This window comes from Schistocerca cancellata, chromosome 5 (assembly GCF_023864275.1).
Source record: "Schistocerca cancellata isolate TAMUIC-IGC-003103 chromosome 5, iqSchCanc2.1, whole genome shotgun sequence".
Classification (NCBI taxonomy): Eukaryota; Metazoa; Arthropoda; class Insecta; order Orthoptera; family Acrididae; genus Schistocerca; species Schistocerca cancellata.
This window is the reverse complement of record NC_064630.1, coordinates 722,728,493-722,740,264: the sequence shown is the minus strand read 5'-3', so window position 1 is coordinate 722,740,264 and position 11,772 is coordinate 722,728,493. Positions and strand designations below refer to the sequence as shown.

The 11,772-nt window shown below is 38.5% G+C and overlaps 1 protein-coding gene across 3 annotated transcripts in view; it reads right to left on the bottom strand.

Annotated features, from left to right (window-relative positions):
* Nucleotides 1-237: 237 nt before the first annotated feature.
* LOC126188191 (uncharacterized) overlaps nt 238-11,772 on the bottom strand; it is a 40,638-nt gene continuing 29,103 nt past the window's right edge. For all 3 annotated transcript variants that reach the window (XM_049929725.1, XM_049929724.1, XM_049929726.1), the window contains exons 4-5: nt 9,553-9,693; nt 238-1,135 (exon numbers count right to left, since the gene is read on the bottom strand). In XM_049929725.1, the coding sequence (XP_049785682.1) occupies nt 539-1,135; nt 9,553-9,693 (738 nt within the window). In that variant the 3' untranslated portion in view covers nt 238-538. The remainder of the gene's footprint in view (nt 1,136-9,552; nt 9,694-11,772) is intronic.

The window sequence follows — 11,772 nt, the reverse complement described above, 5'->3', positions numbered from 1 at the left end:
AACATGATCTTCTGTAGTTCTTGAATACACAATTATATTGTCAAGACATACCATACATACTTATGGTTTTGATCCATTAAGTGACATTGACACAGACAACAAACTGTAATGATACTGGTTCAAATAAAATAACAAGAAAAATTATCAAAACACTTTATTTAATCACTACTACCTGGTAGCAGTTAAGAATAGTAAGCTGCAATACATAACTGTTAGCAGTAAAACATAGGCCATAGGCCATAATTCAAAATTCAAACTGCAATACCACCATCTGCATTTCATTAAAACAAGAAGAACCTCAAGGAACAAAGTTAAAAACTCCTTTGGAATTTTAATACTGTAATTCACATTTTTATAATGTAACAAAAAAACAAAAAATGCACTGCCTTCAGTTCACTAATTGTATTGTAATTCCTTTAAGCACAAAACAAAAAAAAAACTGTAGAAATAGTAACTTTAAAGGGATCTTATGTAACATTTTTATTCGAGGATATTCTAATGAAATACACAAATCTTCCACATACTGTTAATAATGCATCTAGCTATTACTGTCAAGTTTACTCAGTAAACACAAAATTTTATCGAGTTTCTGATTCTGCCTTCTGTCTAGTTCTTCTAATTTTTCCTCAACTTTTGATAATATTCTTTTCTCTATGACATCACATTGTTCACTGATGTACAATTTCAAGTCTTCTGTAATAGTGTCACAAGACTGGTGTTGCACAGCAACATCACTACAGTTCAGTTCAGCACACTCACTACTAGCAGCAGGGGGATTTTCTTTTTGTCGGATATTGAATGATGGCAGAATATCTGTAAGGCACCTTGTCACATTTTTTGCTTGTGCTTCTATCTGACTGTACTGTGATAGACACTCAACTTCAAACATTTTGAGCAAATTCTGTGCATTTGGTGGCCTCTTTTGGGATTTATTCTGATCCCAGCAGGAACCATAAAGTTGCAATAACTTTTTATACTTTTCAGCCTTTTCAGACAACTGATGTCCAGATTCTTTCAAAATGTTATTCACGTTTTGAAAATTAATTGTATTTTGTGGGGTAAGATTTGTACACTTCTCTGCAAAAATGTGTATTCCAAACAACCACATCTGCTCCTTGTCCTTCGTGCGGGCAAACTGTGAATCAAGCAAAAATGAACTGTGAAATGATTGTGTTCACAACAAATAACAACATAGCAATTAAAAAATTTAGTTATACCTGAAATAATAATAAAGGTAGCTTAAGTTATTCCCACAACTTTAAAAATACTTTTATCAATAACATAATGAAACAAAAAATATAACTATACTGAAAAATATAATTATATTGTAATGTGTTTTTTGTACAAATCTCTAAATGTGATGTGAATTACCTCACACAGAAGCTACAATGTTAAAATTACTGTCAAACTTGGTGAAAAATAACAACAAACTAAAGTATATTAATGGGACTGCAATAAAATTTACAGTATTCAATGTATCTTAAAAAAGAAGAAGAAGAAGAAGAAGAAGAAGAAGAAGAAGAGGAGGAGGAGGAGGAGGAGGAGGAGAGTGAGATGAAGGGAATATCATATTTATGTAATTAACTATTTCTTCTATGATTTGTCTACCAGCTTGTATTTCAGCAAAGGACAAGTACATATCTCACCAATGCTGAAATTCTATGTTTGGCATCTTGCTATTAGATAATGTTGCATACCGGTATCAGTTCTTAAACTGCTGACATTTTGCTCCATAAAGAACACTTATTATATTTTACATGAAAATAGTACTAATTGTACAGAACTCAATATCTGTTTATCGCTACTTTCACTTACAATCTAATTACTGTAAGTATAATATCCTTTACTTTCATAACAGTCATGGCAAAATCTCTATTAATTTAAAATATTTCATTTTTTCACAAATATTGTTTTGTCCTTTAACTTTTTTCAAAATGATGGTTTTTATTTTTATTGTACCTCCATGTACACTCCTGGAAATTGAAATAAGAACACCGTGAATTCATTGTCCCAGGAAGGGGAAACTTTATTGACACATTCCTGGGGTCAGATACATCACATGATCACACTAACAGAACCACAGGCACATAGACACAGGCAACAGAGCATGCACAATGTCGGCACTAGTACAGTGTATATCCACGTTTCGCAGCAATGCAGGCTGCTATTCTCCCATGGAGACGATCGTAGAGATGCTGGATGTAGTCCTGTGGAACGGCTTGCCATGCCATTTCCACCTGGCGCCTCAGTTGGACCAGCGTTCGTGCTGGACGTGCAGACCGCGTGAGACGACGCTTCATCCAGTCCTAAACATGCTCAATGGGGGACAGATCCGGAGATCTTGCTGGCCAGGGTAGTTGACTTACACCTTCTAGAGCACGTTGGGTGGCACGGGATACATGCGGACGTGCATTGTCCTGTTGGAACAGCAAGTTCCCTTGCCGGTCTAGGAATGGTAGAACGATGGGTTCGATGATGGTTTGGATGTACCATGCACTATTTAGTGTCCCCTCGACGATCACCAGTGGTGTACGGCCAGTGTAGGAGATCGTTCCCCACACCATGATGCCGGGTGTTGGCCCTGTGTGCCTCGGTCGTATGCAGTCCTGATTGTGGCGCTCACCTGCACGGCGCCAAACACGCATACGACCATCATTGGCACCAAGGCAGAAGCGACTCTCATCGCTGAAGACGACACGTCTCCATTCGTCCCTCCATTCACGCCTGTCGCGACACCACTGGAGGCGGGCTGCACGATGTTGGGGCGTGAGCGGAAGACGGCATAACGATGTGCGGGACCGTAGTCCAGCTTCATGGAGACGGTTGCGAATGGTCCTCGCCGATACCCCAGGAGCAACAGTGTCCCTAATTTGCTGGGAAGTGGCGGTGCGGTCCCCTACGGCACTGCGTAGGATCCTACGGTCTTGGCGTGCATCCGTGCGTCGCTGCGGTCCGGTCCCAGGTCGACGGGCACGTGCACCTTCCGCCGACCACTGGCGACAACATCGATGTACTGTGGAGACCTCACGCCCCACGTGTTGAGCAATTCGGCGGTACGTCCACCCGGCCTCCCGCATGCCCACTATACGCCCTCGCTCAAAGTCCGTCAACTGCACATACGGTTCACGTCCACGCTGTCGCGGCATGCTACCAGTGTTAAAGACTGCGATGGAGCTCCGTATGCCACGGCAAACTGGCTGACACTGACGGCGGCGGTGCACAAATGCTGCGCAGCTAGTGCCATTCGACGGCCAACACCGTGGTTCCTCGTGTGTCCGCTGTGCCGTGCGTGTGATCATTGCTTGTACAGCCCTCTCGCAGTGTCCGGAGCAAGTATGGTGGGTCTGACACACCGGTGTCAATGTGTTCTTTTTTCCATTTCCAGGAGTGTATTTTCAAAGTTCCTTTTTCTACTAAAATTCTTATTATTTGCTTCTACTGCTCAAACTAAGTTTCGGATTCACTATCACAATGTCAGTTTTGGAAAAATATTTTTTGTCTTGTAATTCAAGAATTTTCTCTAAGCTGAGTTTCATATCAGAACTACGACTTCAGAGAAGTGAATAAGTGTACGGACATTTTGAGCTGTTCCTGTGAGAACTTTTGGCACTCAGAGCAAATTATTTCAAAGAGTATACTTCACATGCTTAAATAAATCATTTAATAATATTGAACAACATGGCAATTTCCAAAAACTGGAAGGAAAACTACTGAGTTTGGGATGCCTGTTTTACAACACTCTAATTCTGTTTCGATTACATGTACTGAGTGTTATCAATCAGGTACTAACACATGTGTATATAGTATTCTAGCAACTAATTTGTCTTATTCTTGCAGCTGTCACTCCAATGCTCACAGGTTTCTTCTTTTATTCCAACTCCCCTCTTCCAACTTCCAGTACAACTGCACTTTCTTTTTCGTTATCTGAATGTGATTCCTCCTCCTGCCCCTTAAATCTACTGCTAAAATTCCTCCTAATTCTTACAACCACGTGAGTGTACTTTCTGAGCCATTACATTCCACTTGTCAATCATCACATCAGCATAACTGAAACTGCTATATATAGTGATTTCTTCATTTCATAACCTAGAAACATGTTTTTTTTAACACTAACTATGAACAAACTAGATGTGCTTCTTCTTTGTTTAAAAGATTTAGAAACTGAGGGTAGAATAGATATACTGTGCCTGTCTGAAAATCATCTAATCACAGATACAGGAAAGGTAAATGTAAGTGGTATAAGCTATTCAGCACATGAGAGTAGAGACACTATAGAAAGAGGAGGAGTTGCCATATATATGAAAATGTATCACAATGTGAAAAATATAGAAACTAAAAATTTGCTATAGAGCAACATACAGAAGCATGTGCCTGTGAGCTTACACTAAATAGTGGTACTTTTCTAATTGTAGCCATACGTAAATGCCAACTGGGAAATTATCAGCTATTTCCAAAAAAAGTTGGATTCTTTGTTGCGATATCCACCAAACAGAGGAAAGAAAATTACAGTATTGTTTGTGGGGACTGCAATGTAGATTATCTGAAAGAGCCTGACAGAAAGCATGAAGTATTACTGGGTCCTTTTAATTTGACATCAGTTATTGATTTTCCTACTCAGATAGTACAGGAGAGTAGCACACAGATAGTATTTTTATAGCCCAAAATAAATTTAATCAAATAAAACATTTTCCTGCCAAGAATGGTCTTTCTCATCATGATGCACAGCTAGTTACAGTATATGACATAGCTCCTTACAGTAATGCAGAAAAGTTCCTCTAAAATAGTGTGTTCAATTAACGATTTAACAGTTGTAAATTTTAGGGAAAGCTTGCAACAGTTTGGCTGGGATGACCTGTATAGCAACCTTGATGTTAACTTAAATTTTAACCTGTTTCATGATACCTTTGTGAGTATATTTCAAAACAGTTTCCATAAAAAAACAATGAAACATAATTGTAAGAAACCATACAAAATGCAGTGTCTTACTAAAGGGATAAAAATATCTTGTAAACAGAAATGGGAAATGTACCTTATAGCTAGCAGGAGTAATGATCCAAAAACAGTCAAACATTATAAAAATTAATGCACTGTACTAAGAAAAGTTACTGAGAAGTCCAGAAGTACGTGCACTATATCTGAGATTATCACCTCTGATAATAAAATTAAAACAATCTGGAATATTGTTAAAAGGGAAAGAGAGCAACCGAGAGCACAGGAAGACTCTATTTCTATCAAGCTCAATGAAAAGTTTGCTAACAAAAAGTCAGGAATAGAAACTATTTTTAGTAATCATTTTGTAAGTGTTGTAGAGAAAATAAGATCCAGCTGTTCATTAGAAAATGGAAGGCTGTGTATGGAAGAAGCAATACCTGCGCAATTTGATGAAATTGAAATTCAACCCACCACTCCTACTGAAATAAGAAAAATAACAAATTCACTCAAAAATAAAAGCTAACATGGACTTGATAGCATTTCCAACAGTGTGTTAAAAGCCTGTTCTTAGCAGGTAAGTTGGATTCTCAGGCAAATATGTGATAGCTCACTGAAACAGGTCATTTTCCAGATAGACTGAAATATGCTAGTGTTCAACCATTGCATAAAAAAGGGGATACATCTGATGCTAACCACACCACCCAATCTCACTTCTGACAGCTGTATCCAAAATTCTTCAACAAGTAATTTATTCAAGAGCAGCCTCACATATTTGTAAAAATTAAGTACTAACAAAGTGTCAATTTGGTATTCAGAAAGGTTTTTCCACAGAAAATGCTATATATATTTCACTGATCAAACATTAAAGGCTCTGAATAACTGAACATCACCCTTTAGGATTTTTTGTGATCTCTCAAAGGCTTTTGACTGTGAAATTCTTTTAAATAAGCTAAAGTATTCTGGTATGAGTGGGACAGTGCACAAATGGTTTAATTCATATTTAAGTGGAAGAATTCAGAAGGCTGAAGTTAACAGCATAGAGAGTCTACAAAAATCAGCAGAGTCCTAACTGTGGAGATATCAAGAATAGTGTCCCACATGGTTCAGTCTTGGGTCCCGTATTGTTCTTAATATATATTAATGACTTCAGCTCTATATTCATGAAGACGCAAAGCTAGTTTTTTAGCTGATAATACAAGTATAGTAATCACACCCAACAAGAAAGAATTAGCTGAGGAAATGTGTTTCAGAAAATTTTTAAGTGGTCTCTGCAAATAGACTCTCACTAAATTTTGAGAAAACACGGTATATACAGTTCCATACAATAAATAGTGTAACACCATTGATAAGGCAGAAAATTCAAAATTTCTGGGTCTGTGCATTGATGAGACATTTAATTGGAAGAAACACACTGATGATCTGCTGAAATGTTTAGGTTCAGCTACTTATGCTATTAGGGTTATTGCACATTTTTGTGATAGACATATCTGGCATCATATTTTGTGATAATTCAGCATTAAGAGAAAAAGCTCGAAATCAAAATAATAGCTGGAGCCCACCCAAGGTCACCTTGCACACATTTATTTAAGGATCTCAGAATATTCACGTACCTGCGCAATACATATACTCACTTATAAAATTTGTTATTAATAACCTATCAAAATCCAAAAATAATAGCAAAAAGCATAGTTACAACACTAGAAGAAAGGACGAGCTTCAGAATTCCTGATTAAATCTGAGTTTGGCACAGTAAGAGGTGAATTATGCTGCCACAAAAATCTTTGGTCATTTGCCAAATAGCATTAAAAGTCTGACAGTCAACCAGCATTCAAAAACAAATTAAAAGAATTTCTGAATGCCAACTCCTTCTACTCAACAGATAAATTTTTAAATACGAAATAGTATTTAAGAAAAAAAGGTTATATTGTGAAAAGAAAACTTATGTTAGACTGACATATTCCACATCATTACACAAAATCCTACTCATGATCTATGGAACAAGTATTAATGTAATGTAACATTGAGATGTTAATGATTTGTGTGCTCAATGATTGTTTAGTCCCCCACTATCAGTGACGGTTCAGAACTACATCACATAATATTCTATCCATTTCTTTGTCATTCCTCAACAAATTCAGATCTGTAGCAGAATTGGTGATATCACATTTATACACAACATTATGACACACAAATTAGCCATTCACTATAGCCACAGTACACATTAGTCTTATGTCCCATACTAAAAAGTGACAAACACTAAGCAAAACAGCTCTTGAGAAGAACAACTGTAAGGATCAAGCGAAATAAGGCATGTGACTATTCCAGGTCCATATGATTGTGTTACAGCAACTGTAAACCAATCAAATTAAATGAAAGCTGGGAAAACTGTTTTTGTACAGATAAGGGTTTATCAATTGACTCAACCATCCCAATTTGTGTTTAAAATTTTTTTTTACTCTCTTTTCATACCATTTTAGGCAACTGTCAATATAATGTAGCTGGACAGATAAATCTACTCAGGAGAACATACATACAAAGGTATTGAACTTTGCAAGCTTTCAGAGATAGTGGCTCCTCCTTTTGGGCAGAAAGGTTGAAGGGAACAGAAAGTGGGTGAAGGAAAAAGGGCTGGTGAGGTTTAGGAACAGGGGCAGAGTTCAGAAAAGTCACCCAGAATTCCAGGTCAGTGGAGACTTACTGGACAGGATGAGAGGGCAAGAAGGGATGAGACAAAAAGGAAACAGTCTTTCCTTTTCATCCCAGTAAGTATCCTCTAACCTGGGCTTCTAGATGACTTTTCTAAGCTCTACCCCTTTTCCTAAGCCTAACCAGTCATTTTCCTTCTCTCCTCTTCCTTCCCCTTCAACCTTTCTGCCAGAAGATGGAGCCATTGGCTCCAAAAGCTTGCAAACTTTAATTCCTATGTAAGTGTGTACTCCTGTCGCCACATGGTGAGTAAGTTTTCTATCTGTCCAGTTAAATTATTTTTTATAAATTGATTATTTTTATTGATAGGCAATTGTCAAGATGTTTCCAATTCATCTGCCTAACATTAAGATTCATAAAATGAAGGATATTCTTTCCTATATTATTATTCACTACTTGTCAGTGTCATTACTGTGATGATGGTGATGCTGATGCTGATTGTTAACACAACTTCTTAGCTGTAAGGGTTTCATCAATGACCTAATCTAGGTACATGTCTATGTACACCCTCCACTAGTATATGAACATATACATCACTTATAACTTCTAAAAATTTTTATTGCTTCACTACAAGTTTTTAAAATACAAAAGCATGGTGGAAAATACAATATTATCCATAAGTACCTCTGTTTCAGAAGACGACTGCATGAAAACTACAAGATACACAGAAAAATTACACATATCAATGGGTAGAGCATCTTTCCAAGTTTTGATTGTTATTAAGCACACCACTAGGGAGTAGGCTTATCAGAACACAGTATATAACTGAGAAATGTAGAAATGTATGCATCTTGTGTCCATGAATTCACTAAATGTGTCATTTGATCGTTCAGCAACAATTTCATACCCAGTATCAGATAAAAACTCCAACAGACAGAACAATTTATCAGTGGTACATGTTTCATGAGTATAGCTACTTATGTAGTGCAAAGAATACAGGCCGCCCAGTCAATCACCAGAGATTGTGGTGTCATTCATCAGGAGTCCAAAGAAGTTGACAACATGTGTGAGCACAGGATGACAGATACCGCAGTCAACCTTCTGGCACAATCCAGCAAACATCCATATGTAAAACCAGAACAGCTCAGGACAATGAGCTTTGTTCTATCACAATTGCTGCTACTGGAGGAAGACAGTTTTCCACAGAAGTTGTTTTTCAGTGACAAATTCATGTTTCATGTGTCTGGAAAGGTGAATCATCATGCCGTGCTTGTTGGGGGCATTGAACATTCACATGATAGTGTGAAACACATTCATGAGTATTCTACAGTTAACGTATTTTTTAATAATTTTTTCTTCAAAAGTTTATGGGTCTATTTCTTTGTGTATAAAAATGTGACTGGTTTAGTGTACCTTGGCATGCAGCAGCAATGCCTTATGCCACAGTTACAGCAAGACAGTGAAGACTTCATTTCACACAATGACAATGCTCCCCACACTTTCTCTCTGATTTACTTTTCATGGTTTGGGTTCACCGTCGTGTATTTTTTTTTTTTATTTTTTTTTTTTTTAATACATCACTGTCTTCCACAAATCTGTGATAACCATAATGCTAAATTGCCTCAGCATTGGACTGGACATGGTTCCCAAGATGTCATGCCGCAATGTGTGTGGAAAGAGTTTGACTACCATACAGACGTTTGCCAGGTCACAAATGGTGCCCACACTCAGCACCTGTAAATAAGTTAAAAATTTGGGGAGATGCTCTATTCACTGACATGTGTGTTTTCTCTACATCTTGAAGATTTTGTGCAGTGGTATTCTGAAACACTGTATTTCACTGAAGTTCTTTAAATCAACATTTTTCCATTTAAAGAATCGGCTTTTACACTACTAAATGGACCATAATGTTGTGATACCTGAAGTTAAAAAATGATAAAGTACTAAATATACAAAAAAAGGAAAATAACTTACCTTAATTGTACACTCCTGAGAGGGTTGAGGAAGCTTCACTTCTATCACAAAGACAACTAAATCTTGACATTCATCAAAAAAGTCACCATGACTTGTTAAAATATACTCCCCACAATTTCCATAAATTTCCACAATTCGTGCCTGCAAACAACAAACAAATTCATTCACTAAATTGTGTAGCTCTTCATATTTCACAGAATTGGCCATTATGAATTTAATGTTTAAATGCATGAGGCATAATCAACGTTTATAAGCTGTACTTTTTCTCCATATCTTATTTTCAATCCGGTATTCAGTAATTTCTTTCTCTGCAACCAACTGCAAGAGTTGTCAACTGTCAGTGGAGTTGGGAAGATTTAAGAATACAAGTCACATACTTGGTAAGTGCCTTTACACTGAGAACCATTAGAACATCTTTCCAGTATCAATTGTACAATTTGGGTTGTATGATAAAACTGGACCAATAAAAAATCAAATCAAACCAAATCAAAAAATACCTTTCAATAAATATTACAATTTTATTTTACCGTATTTACTCGAACCTAAGCCGCACTTTTTTTCCAGTTTTCATCCAAAAAAACCGCCTGCGGCTTAGAATCGAGTGCAAAGCAAGCGGAAGTTATGAAAAATGTTGGTACGTGCCGGCACAACTAATTTCTGCCGTTGAATATATGTTGCGCTACGCAGGCATGCAGTTTGTAGGCACAAAGATAAATACTGGCGCCAAAACCACTGCGTCAGGAAATAAATTTTTGAAAAAAAGTGGAAGACGAGGTTTTTTCTCCGCCGCGAGTTTCGACCACTGCATTTTCATATATTATCCAACGAAGTAAATACAAATTCCGTATTGTTGATCTTCGAATGTAGCACATTTTCAGTGTACTACGAAAATCTGACTGGCAAGACTGTTTGGGATGTTTGTCAATATGGCCAACTCTACGTTCTGAATTTTTTCCTATCTGTGAGAAGAGATGGTTGCTTTTTTTTTTTTTTTTTTTTTTTTTTTTTTTTTTTTTTTTTTTTTTTTTTTTGTGGTTTTTAGGGCGCAAAACTGCTAAGGTCATTAGCGCCCAGCCCGTGACTTAAGACAGTAAAAAACCGAATTTTAAAACCAGCAGCAATGGGAACAAAGTCAGAAAATTTGAGAAACTAAAAATAGAAGAATGCTTAAAAATCCACTACAGAAAGGGGGTGATTGCCCCCAAAAAAAGGTTCAAATGACTGACGCCATTTCACTGTCACTAATAAACTGGAGAACGCGGTCGGCGGAGCGCGTGTCATCTGCTAAAATCGACGATAGATCAGGCGATAGCTGTAGACGGGAGCGTAACGGATTAAAATAGGGGCATTCAATTAAAAGGTGTCTTACCGTCCACAGCTGAGAGCAGTAGGGACAGAGTGGGGGAGGATCGCCGCTTAAAAGATGTCGATGGCTAAAACGACAGTGCCCTATCCGGAGTCTAGCTAAAATTACCTCCTCCCGACGACGCGTTCGGGAGGAAGAGGTCCAAGCGCAAGGAAGGGCTTTCACTTCCCGCAATTTATTACAGGGAAGTGCCGACCAATGCGCATGCCATAATTGAGCAACTTGGCGACATAAACCGCTCCGTAGATCGGTGAAGGGAAGCGACCGAATAGCTGGCCGAGGAAGAGAGACTGCGGCCTTGGCCGCTATATCAGCCGCCTCATTCCCACAGATACCAGCGTGTCCCGGGAGCCAGAGGAACGCCACCGAGATGCCCCTCAGGTGGAGCAAGCGCAGACAGTCCTGAATCCGGTGGACCAGAGGGTGCACAGGGTAAAGAGCTTGGAGACTGAGGAGAGAGCTGAGAGAATCTGAGCAGATTACGTACTGTATCCGCTGATGGCGGCGGATGTAGTGGACAGCCTGGAGAACAGCGTAAAGCTCCGCAGTATAAACCGAACACTGGTCGGGAAGCCGAAATTGATTTGGGGTGTCGCCAACAATATAAGCACTCCCTACACCTAACGATGTTTTCGAGCCGTCGGTGTAAATAAATGTGGCCTCCGTCATTGCTGCACATAGAGCAGCAAATGCCCGACGATAAACAAGTGTAGGAGTACCATCCTTGGGAAATTGACAAAGGTCACGGAGCAGGCAGATCCGGGGACGGATCCAAGGCGGTGCTGTACCCCAAGTTGTCCAGAAGGTTTTGGGAAAGCGGAAGGAAAGAGAATGGAGCAGTTGACAGAAGCGGA